Here is a 23,858-nt window from a genome sequence, read left to right on the forward strand (position 1 = left end):
CACTGACCCTTAGGGTTCCTTCACACAGAGGAAAATGGTGTGGAATTTCAGCGCTGAAAAAAAAGCCTCCCATTGACTTCAATGGGTTCCTTAGCTGAAAAAGGAACCCATTGAAGTCGATGGGAGGCTTTTTTATCAGCACTGAAATTCCACACCAAATTCCTCACCATTTTCCTCTGTGTGAATGGACCCTTAGGCTGCCTTCACTTCTCCTTTTTATCCACCATTAAAATTATATGAGGGGTGGGATGTAGTACAACATAGATAACCAATACACATGAGCTAAGTAGAGGTGTGGTGTGAACATTCTGAGATGGAATGAAAAGACCACCAGGGGGCACCCAAGAGCACTGACTGTAAAATTCTTTTAATCCAAAATAAAGAGTCACAATAATATCCTGTATTCTGGATTATCAGAGTTTAATTACAATTTCTTACCGTTTCCTGTCTTGAGAAATTCTGGATTATTCGGCAGTTTTATTAACCCTTGGCAGACTACTGGAGTTTCTGAACTTATATTATACTTGGCTATATTATATTCTGTCTTACAATATATTACAGCTAGCTTGGAGTTGTACACAACCACAAAGAGGAGGTGGCCATTTTGGGAAAGCAAGACGTAACTAAATTATTACCTTGTGGTTTTGTCCACCATGTAAACCAATACAACTACAAAATGGCCGCTTACTTTTTGTGTCTTGACAAATGTCAACTGATATTACGTAATGTACATCGATTATATTTATTATAATAAACTGAGTTTTTCAGCAGGTTGTAAATTGCATTCTGTACCACAGTGGTGAAAAGCCAGGCAAACCGTACAGATGATCCCACAGCAGCATGCCGTACTAAGAGCATGTTCACACAAGTTCCTCGGCCATATGCTGTCCGTGATACTAATAGAAAGTGCTCTAGTTTTTCACAGATTGGTCTCTCAGATTTGTTTTCATAGGCCCAATTGACCCATAAAGATAAACTGGTCCGTGAGAAAAAAAACGTAACGGCGAAAATACGGCTGGAACTTGGTGAATAAAGTATAAATGGCAGCCAAGGAAGCAAGTTTTTTTTTTAGTTTTTTTTTTTTTTTTGGGGGGGGGGGGGGGGGGGGTTCGAGCAAAGTGACAAATAATTGACCAAATATGGCCTATCATGCCATACACATAGTTTCAACTGATCATGCCAGAAATTTTCCACACTGGTCATTCATGTTTTTGGTGGACAGTCAACCATTGCGAATGAAAATGGCAGAAATTGGCTGTTTAAGGCAACCAGTATCACGTGTGTATGGGCACCATAAAAAAGGCAGACCACCCCCTACTGGCGGCCTTTAGTATCTTTGGCATAAGATCATGTAGCATACGCCATCAGCCATAACATTAAAACCACCTGCCCGCTAATGAGTAGATCCCGTTCGCACCAGTTCTGTGACCATGCAATCCACAACACGTCTGAAGGGATCTGTCACTATAAGATCCTTAACGTCCTGTGAGTCTTGAATTGCAACCTATGTGGATTGGACTTGTTTTTCCAGCATATCCCACAGATCAGATCGACATGTGAGGAATTTAGATGCAAAGTCACCGCCTTCTATTCTTTGCAATATTCCTCAAACTAGTACTGAAAAGTTTTTGCAATGTGACGGGGGCTTTCTCCTGCTAGTAGAGACCAATGCCACCATGAAAGGTTGTTTTTGGTCTGTACCAAGTTTAGGTTCATGTGAAAGTAACATCTACATGATGCCAGGACCCAATGTTCCCTGCAGAACACTGCCTAGAGCATCGCACTGCTTCCACCACCTTCTTCTACCCATAGTGTATCCCAGTGCTGTCTCTTCCCTCGGTAAGTGACACACATGCACCCGGCCAATTACATTATATAAAAGATGAGATCTATTAGAACAGGCCGGCTTCTTCTATTGCCCTTTGGTCCAGATCTGATGGCCTTGGACCTATCCAGGCCTAGGGGGTTCAGGTGATCCCCATCAGGGAGCAAGAGGTCTCCCTCCAATTCATTGTGCCGGATACAATCACCACCCAGCAAACGGACGCAGCCCCATGTACAGCAAACTGAGTTCTGACATCTTTCTGTTTTTCAGTGATGGTAGCTCTTCTATGGTAATGGGCTAGTTGGCCTAGATTTCACTCCCCACAAGCATCAATGAGCCCTCAGTACCAATGACCCTGTCCCTTGTTCACCTGATGTCCTTTTTTGATCTCTTCCGGTAGGTACTAACCACACAACACCCCACAAGACCTGTCACTTTGAATATGTACTATCCTCTAACCATGACATCTTGTCCTTTACAAATTCAATTAGATCCTTAGCCTTGCAAACTTTAAGAACTGACAATTCACTTGTTGCCTAATATATCCCCCTTCGACCGACACCGTCGTCACATAATAATGTCATTTACTCCCGTTCTAATATTATGGCTGATCGTGCCCTTGTATTGACCATTATTCAATGGAAGGCATTGACAATGACGGAACATTGAAGGCCAAGAGTATATAAAATGTTCATGGTAAGCTAACTGCTAGTTTATACGGTATGCGTCTCCACCCAATGGCACAACCTCTGCGCATAACGGGAAGGACTGACAGTAGAAAACTCCTGCCCATGGTAGCGCATACTCTTCCACAAATGTTCTAGTCTTTTCTTCAGACCATAGACAGTGAATATGTCAATGATTCCAACGAAGTATCTCAGCTCCGGTCCGTCCATCACATGCAGTGGGTTTTTGTAGTTAGGAAGCAGGCGACGATTTTGAGCAATAACATCAGAAATATTGGACACGGTGCTGACCTGCTGCCCAACTTTTTTCAAAGGCACACGTCTAGCAGAAGTCACATCTGGAGTGCCACTAGACTCAGTCCCCTCTTCCTCTTTATCAGTGGATTCACCTTCCTCCTCTACAGTACCGGGAACAGAAGCGCACTGGGATGTGGTGGGACTACCTGTCCCATTTACGGACCTGGAACCCACAGAATTATTATTATTAGTATACTTGTGGCATATCATTTTTTAAGATTACATTTTTTCAGGAACAGTGTCACTCTTGTCTATGGGATGTGTCTGGTATTGCAGCTTAGCCCCACTCACCATCCTGAACATCACAAATTGCAATGCAAGGAGTACAAGAAGTTTCTACAATTTGGGAGGTTTTTAGATCAGTGGGGGTCTGACAAGTGGCAGCATAACAAATTGACTGTTTTTTTTTTGTTTTGTTTTTTTAAATAAATTCTTTATTTTTGAATAAAACAAAACAGGCAATGCGAACAAATAAAAGAGTAAAAACCCAGGGCCCGGAGAACCGAGTCTGCAAGATCCAAGAAAAACAGAGCAGAACACACAACACAAACAAACAAAATGATAATAACATAGGGCTTGGAGATCCGAGTCTGCAAAATCACATAAGACAAACCCGTCTCAGCAAGGGCAGCAAAGAACTATAAAGCTATATGGGAAAAAGGGGGAGGAGAAGGAAGAGAGAAAGAGAAATAAAAAAAAAAGGGGGGGGCACTTTCCGCCCCCAGAGGCGGACTCCGCACCAACAGTTCGGCCCATCAAGTCCCTGTAAGCCTGCGAGCCCTGAAAAAGGATCCAGGGGGTCCATGTTGACATGAAAGTATCTCGAGATTCCCGAAGGGAGGTCGTGAGAGCCTCCATACTTTGAATCTCCTCCACTTTACGGATCCAATGGAGAAGGGAAGGAGGACATGGCGATTTCCACCGATTGACTGTTCTTGTCAGCCTCTAGCACCGGAACTATACAGTGTACAAAGCTGCAAGAAGAAGGCTCTGTATGCTGTCTAGTGGCCATGCTAGAGTACTGCAGCACCTGCTGTATACGCTCTATGTGTATGTGCTATAGATATATGACTACTGTACCATTGTTTCTGGAACTTTTTTATTCTAGTTATATCTACTAAAAGTCTTATTTTATATGATTTGAAATCATTGATGTTGTGATAGTTTAGAGCCATCTATGTATTTTTGCTCTGTGATATGTATGAGTTGCTATACCAGGTATATCCTATGTTGAAGAGTGGCGCTGTTTCTGACAAATTGCAAACAACCCCTTTAAATTAGGTTTGCATATAACCAAAGACATATATTTGCCCCAAAATGAACAATTATTATTATCATCATTATTATTTAGAAGAATTTCCTTTCCTGCTGGCAAACAGAAAACTGCAGGCCTAGTTAGCCATTTTGTAGGCAATGTAGAACAGTGTTCTGTCACCAGGTCACAGAAGCTGCACAGTATACATAGACACAACATGTTCTCCCTCCTTGCGATCTTCTACCCCTATGACTGCCGTCTCACCCGCATATTTCTAAAATCTGGTGCATAAGGCATGCAGTGGACAGATCTTATTTTTCGAAGACACATACACTAGCACAGGTAGTAGAAGTTCACATATGTTTCTGTCTACCCAACCTTTTAGTCCGGACAATGAGGTTGGCTAGAGACCAGCTCTGGTTTTTCTCATCTTGATGTAGGGTCTGAAATCCGACAAGGAGACTGTAATCCAGAACGTTGAGGCTCTTGAGGAATTGCGTGTCCAGCTCAGTCTGACGTAGCAGCCAGGAACGTTGCTGATCTGAAAAAGACTTCACTTTGTAGTTACCTTGTGTGATTATATATGTTATATTCTATTAGTTAGGGCCGATGAATTGTCCTCCTCTAGTGTCCTGTATTCATTCTATCATTGGTGTTGTGCTGTGTATCCTCCGATGATCGCTCCGCACTCAGTATACCTGGGGTTGCCTTGGACGTTAATGCTGCGACGCATCGTGGAGTTTGGGGACGTCCCAAAGGAGCGTTATACCTCTTATATCACCGTCCACGACACTGATGGGTGAGGGTCCGGGCCAGGGTGTGCCCATGGATGACGCGGGGTAGGGGAGGTGCCTGTTGTATATCAGGACGGGCGGCAAATGCTGGTACTTGCAGCTATACATTACAGACAGCTAAATGCTACACTATCTTTCTTTTAGTAAGTGGTGCATCATTGCACGCATGGTTGGGCCTGCTTGTTTATGCCTCTGATGCACCAGTGTATCCGGATCCGGTAGAAACACGTCAGGTGGGGCTATTGGCCTTAATATTTTTCTATGTGTTTTTATATGTTTGTTTGAGATGGTATTTCAAGTACAGGGCGCGATCACTAGCCCTTTATGCAGTGCTAGGGTCCTGTATATATGTGTGACCTGGCAATAAGTGTGCATAGGTGGTGTTTCTATATGTTTGTGGAAGTGGGTCTCCCTTCCCCAATTTGTGTCCAGTACTAGACATATATGCTATTAGAGTTTGGATTTTAGGCAGGGTTTATCTATACCTGCTCTAGTTTCAACATTGTGAAGTTACACCACATATCACTTTATCACTACTACCTGTCTCATTTTAGTAAGGCCCACATTTTATACTATTCAATGTTAAATTTTAGGGCACAATTTGTTCAGTTATTTATTTTTGTACACCAACACTGGCTAAAATTTTTCACGCTCCTAATGCCCAGAATCAAAAAACCGCTGATCCCATGCATTTAACCTTTTAAATACCGCAGTCAATAGCAACCATGGTGTTTAAATGGTTTTGAAGGGAGGGGACTCGCTCCACTAGACATGGCATGGTATGTGATGATAGAAGAATGCAAAAATGGATGGGTCATTAAGGCTCAAATCATTCCAGTCAATAGGGGTTAAAGGCATTGCACTCCCCTTTAAGAACAATTAGGTGATTATTGAGATGACGTACCCAAACAGATGACATTGCCTTCGAAGTTTAGATCCTTGAAGACCTGCAGCACTCTACTGCCCTCTGGCTCAGGCTCAGTCCAGCGGCTCACATGACAGCCTTTAATATCGTAGCTGAAAAGAGAGAAGAAAACACTAAGGCTTTATTATTGGTGTGTGAATAAGGCCTAACGCTATGTTCCCACAGATCTAATATGATGTGGATTTGCCGCACTCCACCTCATATTAGCGGCAAATACACATCATATTAGTCCCATGGGAGAGTAGCCTTCAAGTTTTACAATAAGATAAGATAATCCTTTAATAGTCCCACAGTGGGGAAATTTCAGTATGTTACAGCAGCATAGTAATACAGATACAGGATAATACACAGTAATATAATACAGACGTAGACACACATATGCTGAGAAGAGAAGATATACAGCCAGCATTTTAGGAAATCCAATCCATGTGGCACAGAAAAATATCTGAAGCATAAACTTATATATGGAATTTAAAGGGGTTGTCCCATTATGGACACTTTTTACCTATCCACAGGAAGGGGGATAAGTGTCTGAAAGTCCCTCTAAGGGTGCATTCACACTGAGTAAACGCTAGCTTATTCTGAACGTAAAACACGTTCAGAATAAGCGGCGTCTAAAGCAGCTCCATTCATTTCTATGGGAGCGGGGATACGAGCGCTCCCCATAGAAATGAATGGGCTGCTTCTTTCACTCCGTGCAGTCCCATTGAAGTGAATGGGGAGTGCCGGCGTATACGGCAAGCTCTGCTCATGCCGGAGCGTACACGCCGGCACTCCCCATTCACTTCAATGGGACTGCACGGAGTGAAAGAAGCAGCCCATTCATTTCTATGGGGAGCGCTCGTATCCCCGCTCCCATAGAAATGAATGGAGCTGCTTTAGACGCCACTTATTCTGAACGTGTTTTACGTTCAGAATAAGCTAGCGTTTACTCAGTGTGAATGCACCCTAAGGCCTCCTTGTGAATAGCACACCAGTGCACTTGCGTGACCGGTGCTCCATTCATTCCTACGGGGCTGTGAGGCAGCTCCCTTCATAACCCTACAGAAATTGCAGAGGCCTTCTGCAAGTATTACCAGTCCCTTTATAACTTGGCAGAATCTAGTGACGCAGCAGACCCTGTCGCAGCCCTATCTAATATTTGTGACTATGTACGGAAGACAGCTCTCCCTACCATCTCCCGCATGGATAGATTAGCCTTGGACTCTCCCTTCATTGAGGAGGAGCTGGCTCTTGCGATCCAATCGGCCCCGACAGGCAAATCCCCTGGCCCTGATGGGTTTACGCCCCGTTTTTATAAGTTACATAAGGAACAGGTGTCTTCCCTCCTACTCAGAGTGTTTAATAGCCTGGTCAGAGATACCCCCTTCACTCCCCAGTCTCTCTCCGTGCTGGTCACTGTGATCCCCAAACCTAGCAGGGACCCTACCTATTGTTCCAATTTCCGCCCTATTTCTCTCTTAAATGTGGACATCAAGCTCTGTGCTAAGATGTTAGCTAACCGTCTCTCCCCTCTCATGCCCCATCTCATCCACACCGATCAAGCCGGGTGTATTCCCGGCCGAGAGGCCTGCGATAATCTGAATAAGACTCTTCTAGTAATGGATGCTGCCCGTTCACGTAACTTCCCTATCTATCTCCTACCGATCAACGCAGAAAAAGCCTTCGATCGAGTGCACTGGGGCTTCTTGCGTGCTTCACTGGAACAGGTGGGAGTGGGCCCGATCTTCCTCCATAGGGTTTTGTCGCTCTATGGGGACCCCTCTGCCAGCGTCCGCGTGAACGGCATTATCTCCGACCTTTTTCTGGTCCTTTTTCTGCCCCCTATCCCCCCTTTTTTACGCCCTTGTCATGGAACACCTGGCGGTAGCTATTCAAAACTGCCCTGACGTAGTAGGGTTCCCAGTCAGCGCCTCCCAGCTCAAAACTGTCCTCAATGCCGACGACCTCCTGCTCTATGTGGCCCAACCCCGCCTTTCCTTTCCAGCCATCTTAGATGAGTTCCAACGTTTCGGTGCAGTGTCTAATTTCAAAGTTAACCTGACAAAGAGTGAAGCTTTGAATGTTTCTCTGCCACCAGCGGAGGTTGCCCATCTGTTTAGCCAGTTCCCTTTCCGCTGACAGCCCCGTTTCATTAAGTACCTGGGGATCCAGGTTTCTTCTAACCCCAAGGACCTGGTAGATCTCAATTACTCCTCCCTTCTTGCAAAAACGTCCTCCGATCTGAGCACCTATGGCTCCCTAGGGCTATCGTTGTTTGGGTGTATTAACGTTCTAAAAATGGACATTGTCCCCATTTTTCTGTACCTATTCCAAGCCCTCCCAATCCCCGTCCCTAGGCGTTTCTTCTGTGCCCTCAAGACACTCTTTGGCCGATTTGTATGGGGCCCCTCTTGTAGCAGGATCCACTTCCGCACTCTCACCAGATGCAAGACAGAGGGTGGCGCTGGCCTACCAGATCCCCTCCTTTACTATCGTTCAGTGGTTCTTCTCCGTTTGCTAGATTGGCATTATAGAACTAGTGACAAACATTGGGTCTCCTTGGAGGGGGAACTCACCTCTACTCATCTTCCTTCCCTCACCTGGATTCCCTCCCACTTTCGACCCGCCACGGCCCGCTCCTCTTCGTTAGCCTCACACTTTCTCTCGGTTTGGGATGGCCTCTGCAAGTCTGCTGGCTTGGCTAGGGTCCCTGGACCTCTTAGCCCGCTATTTAGGAACCCCATGTTCCCTCCGGGAGTTACTGCCTGACACTTCTTGGGTTGGTCAGCCCCACGATGATGTTTGCCTCGGATCCATTTTAGGCTCCTCTTCCCCCCCTACAGTAACTACAGGTCGCCTGTCCGGACTCCGCCCTTTCTTGGTTGGAGTACCATCAGCTTGCTGACTTTTGGCACAAGTTTTCGTTACAGAACTGCCTCTCCTCTCCCCCAAGCACTTCGGAAAGCCTGCTAGCTCAGGCTGAGACCCCTCCTCGTGCTCTATCCCTCCTTTATAGCTGCCTCCTGAAAGCCATCACTCCTGGGCCTACACCCTATATTAGGCCTTGGGAGTCTGACTTAGGCGTCCGCCTCTCTGCTGCTGATTGGGACCGATGCTTCCTCCTATCCAACAAATTACCTTTACCCTGTACCGCACAGGAGAAAAACTACAAGATCCTGACTCGATGGTATAGATGTCCGACCCTCCTTCACAAAATTTGCCCTGCGGTTTCTGATCTGTGTTGGCGTTGTGGGTCCGCGGAGGGTACCTTCTTTCATGTGTGGTGGGATTGCGGCGGGAGCCAACCTTTTTGGACCTCGGTGTTTTCTCTGTACAATAAGGTCTCTGGCCGCACCCTGACCCCATCCCCTCAGGTAGCCCTTCTCTCCCTCATCCCAGGTAAATTATCAAAGGTGAAAGGTGACCTCCTGTAAAACTTCCTCACGGCTGCCAGGACGGTCATCCCACGCCGTTGGCGCAGTCCCTCTCAGAATGGCTCCAGGAGTTTCTCCTTATCCGTAGAATGGAGTACCTGGTTGTGATGGACTCGCCTGATTCCTCTAAGTTTGAAACCCTCTGGCGGCCGTGGGTGGTGTTCCGGGAGACCTCGGAGTTTGCCTTCCTCTTTAGTTGAGCCCCGGGACGTCCGGGGCATATCCTTTTTAACTCTGCCTCTTCAGTGATCTCTCTCTCCTTTCCCCCCCTTGTTCCCTGTCGGTTGTGTCCTCCCCCTCCTGTTTCTCATGTCTGGTCTATATGTTGTCTGTTTCCCCCTCCTCCTCCAGTTCATCAGGGGTTGCTACCCTGCTTCCTAGAGGGCCCCTTCACATGGAGTTTGCACTCCGTGTATTCTGTACATTTTACACGTGTAAAAATACACGTGTAAAATGTAGTTAGCCATTGAGTTCAATGGCATGTTCATATAACGTGTGTCTTTTTGTGCGCGTCTTTTTGCACATCTAAAATGTACAGAATACATGGAGCGTAAACTCCGTGTGAAGGGGCCCTGAAACTGTTATTTTGGTTCCCAGTACAAGTTTTTGTGGTAAGAGGGTTTCCCCCCTGGTGCATATCCTATTTCTGGCCCTACGTGGCTTCTGAGTGGGACATTAGGAGTATGGCCCTTTTCCTTTGTGTTTGACATTCTTGTTTTGATTTCTGTAATGTTCTCTCCACCTTCTTTGAAAAATTTAATAAAAGTTGATTACACCTACAGGGCTGTGAGCACTGCCAGATATTACAGTACCGGCAGCCTCACAGACGCGAATAGAGCACCGGGTACGTAAGTGCACTGGCGTTCCATTCACAAGGAGGCCTTAGAGGGACTTTCAGTTTCGCGCCCTCCTAATCACTGGGGGACCCAATGATTGGGCCCCATTGATCCGAAACATATTCCCTATCCCAGGGCCATTTTAACACACTGGTGGGCCCTGTGCAATGGTTTCATAAGTGTCACCCCATTACCTAGAAATACCTGACCAGCAAAAATTCTAATGCCCTCTTGATGGCTCCCACATAGTACAATGCCCTTAGTGGCTAATGCCTCCCCAATGGCCCCGTAATGCCCCCTTGCAGATTGCCCCCACATTTTCATGCCCCCCTCCAAGTTGCCCCCACAAATTTGTATCCCCCACCCCCTGGTTGCCCCCACAGTGTCATGTATCCCCCATCCCCAATTTGCCCTCACACTGTCATGTCCGCCAGTGTCATGTGTTCCTCCCCAGGTTGCCCCCACAGTATCATGTCCCCTACAGTGTCATGTCCCCCTCAGGTTGCCATCACAGTATGTCTTCCCACACGGTCATGTCCCCCTCAGGTTACCCTCACAGTATTATGTTCCACCAGGTTTCCCCCACAGTATGTCTCCCCACAATATCATGTCCCCCTCAGGTTTCCCCTACAGTATCATGTCCCCCCACCCCTCAGGTTACCCCCACAGTATGTCCCCCACCACCCAGATTGCTTCCACAGCTTCATGTCCCCCGCTGTATATAATCAAAGAAAAAAAAACTTTATTACTCACCTTTCCCCATTCCCACAATCACTGTTCTCTCTCATCCCAGAGTCTTGAAGAAGCAACAGGCACGATGGAAGTGATGCCACTATTTCGTGCCTCTTGCTCCCAAGACACCGACAGCAAAGACGGCGGCCACGTGGAGAAGCAGGAAGCGGACGGCTCCCCATTTTATCACTGACTTCAACTCATCAGTGTGCTCCAGACCCGATGAGTTGGGGCAGCTTGCACCCACAGTCCTGCACAGTGGGACAGAAAATGCAGAACTGTCCTGCTGTCCAAAGGCGGCCCTGCAACCATAGTGCACCATTGGCCCTATGGCTAAATCAGCCCTGCCCTATCCTTTGGACAATCCTTTTAAAGGCTTTTCACTACACTTTTTACTCTTTGGGAAAATGACAGGAAACTCAGCAGCAAAGCAACAATTTTTTTCGATCCAAAAATCGTACCATTTGGTGGGAATTTGGTCACAAACACTGTACATTTTCCACTTTGTTAAATCTGCAGCATTTATGGTAACACCAAATAGGAACGTCCATAGAGGGTAATAGCTAAGGGGTTACAATATCATCCTCACCGGCCAGAGATCCTCTCATCTGGGTAAAAGACGCTCTGCATGATTATAAAATATTTCTGTAATGGAAGAAAATAAACACATATTATTTATACAAAGCGGCACAGAGGCAGACTAGGTACCAAGTACCAAAAATCTATATCTCCCTGGTCAGAGGTGTGACTTAAAGCTACTAGGCCCCAGTGCAAAATGTTTCATGAAGCCCAACCTGCCATGTGCTATCTATAATACTGATGTCTTCTTATGTGGTAGAGAGATTATTTGGGCCCCTCTAAGGCTCTGGGGCTTCCTCAGCACCCCCTATAGCTGTACCCCTGTCCTTGGTGAACGTCCAACAGACACTGATAATGGGCCATTTTCAGTTTATGGATGCACTCTCCTCTCTGTCATGTATGTGTTCCTTCCTATCTAGTCTTCAGCTGTACAGACATCATGTCCCCATTCACACTGGATACACAGTAAGACTTCTCAGATGACAGGCAAGTTGTATTGTGGGACAAGTTGACTTTAAATGTAATTTAAACATTAAAAATTGTTTCAGTCATTATATTCTGGCGCCCATTATGACCTTTTTATGTTTCCACTTAAGGCGCTGTATAAGGGGTCTCTTTTTGCGTGGCGAAACCGAGACCTTTTTATTGGTACCGTTATGTGGTATAGAAGAATTTTGGTCACTTTGTATGGGATAGGTGAGTGGAGAAAAAAAAGAGATTTGGGCATTGTGATTTTTTCTTTTCATTATGGTGTTCTTCATACAGGATAAATACCTGTATATTTTTATAGTCAGACATGGAAATCCATAATATGTGTGCTCTGGGTGGTTTTGTGCATTTTCATACATAAAACAGGGATGGGGAGGGGGTGCTTTGAATTTGTTATATTTATCGGGGTTTTATTTTTTAAAACTCTTTTTTATAAGTCCTTATTATTAGTCCCCCTTTAGGGTTGGAACATGCAATCCTCTGATCACTCATACAATATACTGCAATGCTTCTGTATTGCAGTATACTGGAATATTACTGCTGTTCTATTTTTTCCTACCTGTGGTATTGTAATGTCTGGTTTCTTAATAGACCTGTCTGTCATGAAAACTAAATCCCCCCTCCTTCCCACTGACTGTGGCATCTGAGTAGTCACCTGATAGCGGGGAGTGTCTGCTCTACCCACCATATAAGCTCCTGAGCTGTTCCATACTGACCCTCCATAGATATCACCAAGGGGTTAATCAATCGCACATCGTCAAGCTTTTACACTTGCTATAATTGATAAATGTGGGGTGATGTATATTACATGGACTTATAAAGACTGGTGTTTTTACAGACTGGTCGAAAAAAAACCACAAATGTTCCAAAAATTTGTACCACTTTTTGGATTTAGTCTTAATATTTTAGTCTACACGTTTAAGACCACACCCCCTACTGGAAAGCCACATGATGTAATATGTAAAAAAAAAAAATTTAGAAAAAAATACAAATTTGCAATGGATTTATAAATGCTGCGGTTTAACAGACTAGTCAAAAAAAAAGTATTACAAAGTGTTACAAATTTGCACCAATTTTGAATACAGTCTTGATGTTTCAGTATAAATTATTAAGAACATGCCCCCTACTGGACAGTCATGTGATGTAAAAAATAAATAAATTGGACAGTTTGCAACTTTAAATGTTGGCAAATTTGTCTTACCTTTTTCTCCTGAGCTCTCGTGATACTGTGCACACCTAGAAAAGGAGCAAACTATGGTAAAATGTACTACAATGCTATGCACAAAAAGAAAGCAAATCCTACTATACAGATTAAAACAGTAGAGGGCGCCACTCAGCAAATTCTGTACAGTTAAAGACAAAATGTGCAGGTAATTCTGTGTATTCTGGTGTTTGAGGCTGGACATATAAATCCAGTACTACTCACCCAATATCTTCACTAGCAGGGAGTGTGGATAGGACTGGAAGTGCTGGATGTATTTGCGCAGGATCTGCAGCAAGAAGTGAACCTCTCTCTTACTCTGCGTCTTCAGGAAAAGTCGCTTGTCATTTCTGAAAGACAAATCATCTTAGTGCTACGCATAAAACAGCTCATTTGATAATAACTCCTGACCAATACAGGCGGCCAGAGACATAGGTATTTCCATCTCAAACATGAGAATATCCCTTTAAGATTCCCACGATGATAATAAGAGCACAGGGTGCCCTGATCTCCAGGTGTAATCCTGGCAGCAAGTTTTTTAATTTTCCTGCAGCACTACCACAGGGGAAATTGAGTATTACTCAGTTCATTCAAAAACTACTGAGGCCATTTACATACAAAAGGTAGGTTTGGAATCAAGTATATGTTCAGTTAAAAATGACTTTTCCCAAATCCCAATGATACAGCCCCTTTAACATTGAATTCTCCCATAGGATATTAGAAGTAAATACCTTTAAGTCTCAGTGGAGCCATATAAGCCATTATACTCACGTCAGAAAGAAGTCTGCTTTGCTCTTTGAGTTGCTTATGAATTGTAGGTATAGTCCACATGAAGACAAAGATCTCTGGTAACTTTCCTCCGATATACTAAGAGACTGGCGAAACTGCTTGAACACCGGCCCTGCGTATGTTCTCATCTCATAGCCCTGGAGAGATATACCATAAAAGTAAACCAGATGGATATACAATAATGTTAAGGGGTTAATCCTTTTGGAAATTTTAGATCCCTGTCCCTGTTCTCCTGGAACCCCCAGCAATCAACTTGAAGAACCGAGCAGCAAGTATTCACTTTCCCTGCAGCGCCACCATAGGAGAGATCAAGCATTACACAGTGCCCTTTATAGTCAATGTTGTGCTTCTGTAATATAGGACAGAACAGGTCCTCCAAAGCAAGAAACACTCTCTACAACACAAAAACCCCTAATATTGTATTTAAAATGGGCTCTCCAAATCAGACAACCCCTTATGAAAGAATATGGCGTAAATCCTCATACATCCTACTAATATCCTACTAATAAATGTGAAAGTTGGATGTTTGTGAGTTTGGATGTTTGTTCCTCAATCACGCTAAAACGCCTTGACAGATTTGCGTGAAATTTTCCACAAACATAGTTTTCGCTTGGGATTGAAACATAGGCTACTTTTGGTGCCACTAAACAACATGGCTTCCTAGCAGGAGACTCACAAAAGCAGGACTCCTAGCCCCAGCTATAGACTCACACACACACTGCCTCGTGTTTCCTGTCACAACCTGCCTGCACACTCCTTACTGTCGCCTCAGGAGTAGCCCTCACTCTACTCACTCACATTTACATATAGCTTTCCACTACACACGGAGGCCCGTTGCTCCTGCCTGCAATTAAAATGGACTGGGATTGCAGACATTAACACTTGACCCCCCCTCCCCCTCAAACACCCCTTCCCCTTACCTTCAACATTGCAGACCGGCTCCTGCCTGCTGACCTCACAGGAGCCGACCTGTTCCATACTGAATGCTCCCACGCCTGTGTTTACAATACTACTATCCTGTCCATAGCCCAGCCGCGATAGTAAGGCACACAATCTCTCATAGACAGCAATACACTTGGATTGCCTACTATGGAGGCTTGCAATCAAATGATTGCAGGTTCACACCCCTCAGTGGAACGAAGAAAAACGTTAAAAAAAAAAGAGAAAACTTTTTAAGAAAAATAAAAATATCAAAAAATCATCCAACAACACATATAAAACTGTGATGCATATACATATTAGTTACCATTCTGCCCAAAAATGCCCCGTCTACTAATAAACTATTTGCCCTACTCCCTCAACGTCACACTCACATGTAACAAACCACGATTTTGGTTCACACTTTGGACCATCATTTCAATAAAAGCTCATCTACCCAATACACATTACCCAGAATTCTATATCTACCGTTAATCTGGCCCCGCCATATTGTGGTTGCAAAAAAAACCCTTAGGGAGCCTTCACAATGGCGTAAACACGCGTGAATTTTGCCAAAATACACATGTAAAAATACACGTGTCAAAATAAGGCTCCAATTCACTACAATGATATTTTTTACATGCCTGTAAAATGTCATTGAAGTCAATAGGAGTCTTAATTTTACATGTGTATTTTACACAAATACACACGCGTTCACTCCGTGTCAAGGCTCCCGTACACTCAGTTCACACCACCATCTGCTTTCCGTTCATGCGGTTCCATCTTCTGTTGTCACACAGTTCGCCCCTAAGCTCGGCTGACGCTGGGTTCACACTACCGTTCAGCACTCCGTATTAGGTTTCCATCTTCTGCATGCAGAAGCCGGAAACCTGTCAGACCGGGTCCGGCCATGAACAACGGTGAGCGTTTTATGCTCTCCGCCGCAAAACCCTTTTTTTGAAAATCATACATAGAGTACTGCATGTACGACTCTGTGTCTGGTTTAAAAAAAAAAAAGGTTTTGCAGCGGAGAGCATAAAAAAGGTCCAGTATGTACATGTCTACTTTACCATAGACCAGCTGAAAGTAACAAAATAAAAAGCCTCCAAAAATAACAACAAATTGTCTGTATTACTACATACACAATATAACATATCACATTGTCTGTATTACTGCATACACACTTTTACAGTTTCACACGTCTGTGTCCGCCCAATTCTCAAATCACTGCAGACGAAGTCGCGGGTAAAAGCTAGTATATCATAAAACCCACCTCATGGCCCTGTGTGAGTTTAGCGCCATAGTCCTCATCTGTAAGAATCGGCTGCTACGAAGGAAAGATAAGAAATTACTATGCACACAAGTTCCCGACCATCTTATGACATGTAATATCCATAATACAGACAATACACATTATATTACAGTTCTGTGATTGAAATAAAGGCTAGGTTATGGCTCTCTGGATTAACGGATAACAGATTAAAGGAATATTAATGTAATTAATATACACAGAGACATTACATGACTTAAAGAGGACCTGTCACCATTTCTGAAAATCCGAACGCCATACATCATGTGATCGGCGCCGTCACCCTGAGCATTTTGGTGTTTTGTTTATCTAAATCCATTCAGCCATTCCAAAGATATAAACACTGTTGTTGATGAAAATTTGGGACAACTAGCCAAGTGGGCGGTAACACTGCCTGACATACTTGGAAGAAAGAACGTCACACTTGGAGTGCTGGAAAATTTCATATATTTTTATTCAAGCAGTGATGATAGAAGTAGAGTTAAACGTTTTTCGGTATAACAATACCTTCTTCAGACTCTTGATGTTTGAAGCAATAGACAAAAGAGGGATATCTCCATGTAAAGCGGTAAGAATCAGCATGAACTCCGTCTGTTTCCATACAGGGTCCACTGTGTGATAGGTAAAAGTATTGGAATCAGTATGAATATGCGCTATGAGCAATGGCAATGACGCCGGGTGAAGAAGGTATTGTTATATCGAAAAACGTTTAACTCTACTTCTATCATCACTGCTTGAATAAAAATATATGAAATTTTCCAGCACTCCAAGCGTGACGTTCTTTCTTCCAAGTATATAAGGGTTGGGACCCTACATCTACACAACAAGAATCTCCGACTGCATCCCTCTATACCACTGCCTGACATACAGCATACAGAAGCCAGCCCCCAGAAAAATCAGAGTCCCCGCCCACTTGGCTAGAATGCCCTAATTTGCATCAACAATAAAAGGGCTTATATGTTTGGAATAGCTGAACGGATTTGGATACACAAAACAACAAAATTCTCAGGGTAATAGCGTTGATCACATGATTTATGACATTGGGCTTTTCAGACATGGTGACAGGGGCTTTAAAGGGGTTATCCTACAAATTGAAAAAGTGGATTGATGCACACCATAATGTTATTGTTTCATTTTCCCTTTTCTATGGACAGGCATCTGCTTGTACCATGTGAATCCATCAGGGAATAGCCTCTTGCTAGCACCGCTCCCCGGTATTGCGAGCTCTAGCCACTGGTCTAAGGACATGGACAATAGAACTGCTTAACTTGGAAGACTGAGATTCCTGTTCTCTTGAATATATAACGTTGAGCCATGTGACTTAAACTTTTTAGGTGAATTTACACCTGGCAGATTTGTTGCAAAAATTCTGCCAGGTGTAAATTCAGACTCTGCATTCTGCTGTTCCTCTGTTATTCCTCCTGAAATTTATGAATAAATGGACAAATGGGTGTCACCTTTCCCCCTTCCCAAAAGGAATGTGAAATGTGTTTCCGCAAAGTGGAAAGAGGTTATCTGGCCCCAAACCGATTTTCAATACTGATGACCTATCTGTGATCAGTGGAAATTTAACACCCGGACCCCACACAGATCAGTTGTTTTAGATGCATCTCGGCACTGGAAGCAGCTGCGGTGGACGCAGAGCTCCGAAGTAATAGCAGCAACACTGCACTTCCCAGGACTACCACTGGGGTTGCAGCGCCATTTCCATTATTTGAATAGGAGTACCTAGCGCATGCTCCCCGTCCATTGCTATAGCTTCCGGTGCCCAGATGTTGCCTGGAACAGCTGATCTGTGTGAGTACTAGGTGCAACACCCCCACAGATCACATATAGATGACCTACTCTGTGGACAGGACATCATTTTGAAAAACTGACCTGGGGTCCCATAACTCCTTTAAGGAACAGGTGCCCAGATTAAGCAGCGGACATAAGATTTGGCTCACCGTGGCCTCAGTCTGGATGGTATCCTGTACAGCATCTCTCAGTCCTTCTTTCAGATCACAGGTCAATGGATAAAACTCATGATCCTTATCGATTTCAAAAAGACCAAGAAGTTTCCAACGCTGTCGGAGCTTCCAAAATAGTCTGCGCCTCCTTGAGCTTCCCCGAGACTCACCCTAATAATGAGAAATGGACAGAAGCGGGTTAGGATGGCATTCAGATTAACAATACAGAGATTAAGCATGAAGATGAAGCACAGCACCATGAAAATATATAGCAGTGACTAGGTAACGGATCTGGAAAGTATACAAGGCAGAGGTCTACAGGGGCGGTCAGTGAGGCAGAAAAATGACAGCCTTGGCACTAGTACAGTACACTACTGCAGAACTCTTCATGAAAAGGGTGACAGTGAATGAGGAGGCCAAGCACATACAATGGGTCCAGGCACAGTCCTGCACAGTCAGAGCATTTGTAAGAGGGTGTGATCAGACCATGTGAGTCGGGTGTCATCCGCCCTTTACAGAGGCTCATCTGATGGCGCATCACCAGTGTGTGTGTGTGTGTGTGTGTGTGTGTGTGTGTGTGTATGTATGTATATATATATATATATATATATATATATATATACAGTCCTATGAAAAAGTTTGGGCACCCCTATTAATCTTAATCATTTTTTGTTCTAAATATTTTGGTGTTTGCAACAGCCATTTCAGTTTGATATATCTAATAACTGATGGACACAGTAATATTTCAGGATTGAAATGAGGTTTATTGTACTAACAGAAAATGTGCAATATGCATTAAACCAAAATTTGACCGGTGCAAAAGTATGGGCACCCTTATCATTTTATTGATTTGAATTCCCCTAACTACTTTTTACTGACTTACTGAAGCACAAAATTGGTTTTGTAACCTCAGTGAGCTTTGACCTTCATAACCAGATGTATCCAATCATAAGAAAAGGTATTTAAGGTGGCCAATTGCAAGTTGTTCTCCTATTTGAATCTCCTCTGAAGAGTGGCATCATGGGCTACTCAAAACAACTCTCAAATGATCTGAAAACAAAGATTGTTCAACATAGTTGTTCAGGGGAAGCATACAAAAAGTTGTCTCAGAGATTTAACCTGTCAGTTTCCACTGTGAGGAACATAGTAAAGAAATGGAAGACCACAGGGACAGTTCTTGTTAAGCCCAGAAGTGGCAGGCCAAGAAAAATATCAGAAAGGCAGAGAAGAAGAATGGTGAGAACAGTCAAGGACAATCCACAGACCACCTCCAAAGAGCTGCAGCATCATCTTGCTGCAGATGGTGTCACTGTGCATCGGTCAACTATACAGCGCACTTTGCACAAATAGAAGCTGTATGGGAGAGTGATGAGAAAGAAGCCATTTTTGCACGTACGCCACAAATAGAGTTGCCTGAGGTATGAAAAAGCACATTTGGACAAGGCAGCTTCATTTTGGAAACAAAAATTGAGTTGTTTGGTTATAAAAAAAAGGCGTTATGCATGGCGTCCAAAAAGAAACAGCATTCCAAGAAAAACACATGCTAACAACTGTAAAATTTGGTGGAGGTTCCATCATGCTTTGGGGCTGTGTGGCCAATGCCGGCATCGGGAATCTTGTTAAAGTTGAGGGTCGCATGGATTCCATTCAGTATCAGCAGATTCTTGAGAATAATGTTCAAGAATCAGTGACGAAGTTGAAGTTACGCCGGGGATGGATATTTCAGCAAGACAATGATCCAAAACACCGCTCCAAATCCTCAGGCATTCATGCAGAGGAACAATTACAATGTTCTGGAATGGCCATCCCAGTCCCCAGACCTGAATATCATTGAACATCTGTGGGATGATTTGAAGCGGGCTGTCCATGCTCGGCAACCATCTAACTTAACTGAACTTGAATTGTTTGTCCAAAATACCTTTATCCAGGAACTGATTAAAATCTACAGGAAGCGACTAGAGGCTGTTATCTTTGCAAAAGGAGGATCTACTAAATATTAATGTCACTTTTTTGTTGAGGTGCCCATACTTTTGCACCGGTCAAATTTTGGTTTAATGCATATTGCACATTTTCTGTTAGTACAATAAACCTCATTTCAATCCTGAAATATTACTGTGTCCATCAGTTATTAGATATATCAAACTGAAATGGCTGCTGCAAATACCAAAATATTTAGAACTAAAAATGATTAAGATTAATAGGGGTGCCCAAACTTTTTCATAGGACTGTATATACACTCACCGGCCACTTTATTAGGTACACCATGCTAGTAACGGGTTGGACCCCCTTTTGCCTTCAGAACTGCCTCAATTCTTCGTGGCATAGATTCAACAAGGTGCTGGAAGCATTCCTCAGAGATTTTGGTCCATATTGACATGATGGCATCACACAGTTGCTGCAGATTTGTCGGCTGCACATCCATGATGCGAATCTCCCGTTCCACCACATCCCAAAGATGCTCTATTGGATTGAGATCTGGTGACTGTGGAGGCCATTGGAGTACAGTGAACTCATTGTCATGTTCAAGAAACCAGTCTGAGATGATTCCAGCTTTATGGCATGGCGCATTATCCTGCTGAAAGTAGCCATCAGATGTTGGGTACATTGTGGTCATAAAGGGATGGACATGGTCAGCAACAATACTCAGGTAGGCTTTGGCGTTGCAACGATGCTCAATTGGTACCAAGGGGCCCAAAGAGTGCCAAGAAAATATTCCCCACACCATGACACCACCACCACCAGCCTGAACCGTTGATACAAGGCAGGATGGATCCATGCTTTCATGTTGTTGACGCCAAATTCTGACCCTACCATCCGAATGTCGCAGCAGAAATCGAGACTCATCAGACCAGGCAACGTTTTTCCAATCTTCAATTGTCCAATTTCGATGAGCTTGTGCAAATTGTAGCCTCAGTTTCCTGTTCTTAGCTGAAAGGAGTGGCACCCGGTGTGGTCTTCTGCTGCTGTAGCCCATCTGCCTCAAAGTTCGACGTACTGTGCGTTCAGAGATGCTCTTCTGGCTACCTTGGTTGTAACGGGTGACTATTTGAGTCACTGTTGCCTTTCTAATAGCTCGAACCAGTCTGGCCATTCTCCTCTGACCTCTGGCATCAACAACGCATTTCCGCCCACAGAACTGCCGCTCACTGGATGTTTTTTCTTTTTCGGACCATTCTCTGTAAACCCTAGAGATGGTTGTGCGTGAAAATCCCAGTAGATCAGCAGTTTCTGAAATACTCAGACCAGCCCTTCTGGCACCAATAACCATGCCACGTTCAAAGGCACTCAAATCACCTTTCTTCCCCATACTGATGCTCGGTTTGAACTGCAGGAGATTGTCTTGACCATGTCTACATGCCTAAATGCACTGAGTTGCCGCCATGTGATTGGCTGATTAGAAATTAAGTGTTAACGAGCAGTTGGACAGGTGTACCTAATAAAGTGGCCGGTGAGTGTATATATATATATATATATATATATATATATATATATATATATATATATCATATACAATATACGGTGTATGCTCTACATATATTTGTCTGCAGGGACTGCTACTGGCTGCTGCGACATGTTCACACATTACCTTTCACATTTCCCCACCTATAAATATGTATTTCTGAATATTATATTAGACACTGGCATACTGTAAATACAATTCCATAATAGCTAATGCGGTTGACTACCAAAAACTGACCTGTGGTGTACAATTTTGTATGCAAAACAGATATTCCCAATTAATATAATGCAGCCATTGGCCAATATGGGTGGGCAGGGTGCTAGCTGTGTGCGGTCAGACCACATGTTCGTACCCATAGATAAAAAGGGCCTGATTTTCTCCAAAACAGCACCACTCTTGTCCAGAGGTTGTGTTTGGTATTGCACCTCAGTCACGTTCACTTGAATACAATGAAGCTGCAATACAGTGCACTGCTACTACATGAATCGAGGTAAAGAGATGATCGGCCAAGTCAGCGCCCCAGTAATCGGGACTGAGTTTTTGTGGCCTGCCTCACAGCCCCCACCTGGATCTATGCACATTACAGTCGCTATAGAAATTAATGAATCCGTGTGCTGTTAAAAAATATATATAATCTTGTGCATTAAGACTAACGCTAGGTTTGCACTAATGGTGACTTTCTGGTCAGGTCCGCTGGGACACCCAAATAAAATAGCGATAACACTATAATAGGGTCCATTGAGTTTCTGTAGTTTTGAAACCTCCTCCACATGGGACTTTTTTCTCTGCCAATTTTCAGCTGTCTCCAATGGAGACTACGACACAAATGTGAACCCAGCCTTAAACAATGTATGCAGTAAGCTCCCCCTAGTGGTGACTTGAGATAGCCAGGATAATGCAGGGAAATGGCTAATCGGTATAAAAAAACAGGCTCTGAATGTTCTGTATATCATCAGCACAGACTATTGGACCTAAAAACCACATGTTGTAAACGGTGCAGGATCACTTTAAGACATGTCTTATTTATAAGGCTGAAGCAAATAAAATGAATAAAGAAGAAAACCATCTATAGTGATAAAAGTCATGATAGTATGTTATGACCCAGGTCTCATACAGAAGGGGCACATTATAGGGCAGGGCACTCACCTTCTTGATCATGGCACTGTGGACTGAGTCACGTCTTCCTTCCCTCTCCATTCTTAGATGTGTCACAGTTCTTAGCTCCCCCGTGTCCTCATGTTATACTAAGTCACTGTGAATTTCCTTCACCACCGCCTCTTCACTTGCTGTATCTGTTACACTCTGCTGCCCCTTCTAATTTCACTCATCCCGGTTGTCTGTCCAGTATACCCTTCCCCATATCATCCACACCATCCCTGTCCTATCAGACGACAACTCCCCCTCCAGTTACCCTCCCTTCTCCTAAACTTACTGGACAGCACCTCGGCCAAGCCTAATCCACCTACAACAGGAACAGGGTGCCTTGAGCTAGGGGTCTGCCTTCTGTCCTGCACCCTCCAGCCATAGAAATAACCCCCCCATATAGGCGGCTCATATAGCAGAGTGCACATAGGATCACCTGCTCCTGTAGCTCTGCACGCACCAATGCCACCCCTAACCCTCCCCACTCCCCATAGCATATAATAGTCTGATCCATTAAAATCACTGCAGTACAGAGAGGACGGCATACAGGCATTCCCATTGACAATTTGGAGACAGCAAATAGCATTCTGGAATAGTCAGCACACATCGATGATACAGCATCAGCTGACCGGGCAGAAAAAAGGGAAGCCAGTCCCCTCTGGGGAAAATTTGCTGCAAAATTTGGAACATGACTTCACAGTAGAGGAGTGTAAAAGAATATCGCACAGTATGGTATGAGGGACGGCAGGAATGTGGATGTATTATAAGGGCAGGATTATGGACACAAAACCATTATAATGCTGTTCGTTTGGTTTAGGAATTGTGTCCGAATATGACACTACTAATAGAAATACCATTAGGTTATGTTCACACATGGAGGATACACTGCGGATTTTCTGTGCAGTTGAAAAATCCCTTGCATTCACAGTTGTAGCAAAGTGAATGAGATATTAAATCCATAACAAGTCTATGGATTTTATCCTTTGAAAAGTGTCAAAATGTGTCACGGAATTTGCTGCAGATTTGCAAAATTCCTGACATTTTTCTGTATGGATTTACCTGTAATGAGTAAATGAATGGTGAAAATCTCTGTCAGACCTTAGACCTCCAGTACATGACCATGTGCAGTCTACGGGTCAGTAAAAACGGCACAGAAGACAGCTGGATCAAAAATGGACAAACAGACAAGGAATGGATACATAATGGACAGTTAAATTTGTCCATTTCTCCCGGCCGACCGACGGACACAGTCGTG

General features: G+C 44.0%; 1 protein-coding gene across 1 annotated transcript; it reads right to left on the reverse strand.

Annotated features, from left to right (window-relative positions):
• Nucleotides 1-2,420: 2,420 nt before the first annotated feature.
• PIP5KL1 (phosphatidylinositol-4-phosphate 5-kinase like 1) lies at nt 2,421-22,955 on the reverse strand. Its single transcript, XM_075259688.1, has 10 exons — nt 22,607-22,955; nt 17,998-18,171; nt 16,016-16,069; nt 13,807-13,961; nt 13,261-13,385; nt 13,036-13,070; nt 11,356-11,411; nt 5,762-5,874; nt 4,442-4,604; nt 2,421-2,971 (listed from the first exon to the last, which is right to left on the reverse strand). Exons 1-10 carry the CDS (start codon nt 22,655-22,657, stop codon nt 2,539-2,541), a joined length of 1,359 nt encoding a protein of 452 aa, XP_075115789.1. The 5' UTR covers nt 22,658-22,955; the 3' UTR covers nt 2,421-2,538.
• Between the last annotated feature and the right edge of the window lie 903 nt (nt 22,956-23,858).

The sequence above is a fragment of the Leptodactylus fuscus genome, chromosome 11, assembly GCF_031893055.1.
Source record: "Leptodactylus fuscus isolate aLepFus1 chromosome 11, aLepFus1.hap2, whole genome shotgun sequence".
In the NCBI taxonomy this organism is placed as follows: Eukaryota; Metazoa; Chordata; class Amphibia; order Anura; family Leptodactylidae; genus Leptodactylus; species Leptodactylus fuscus.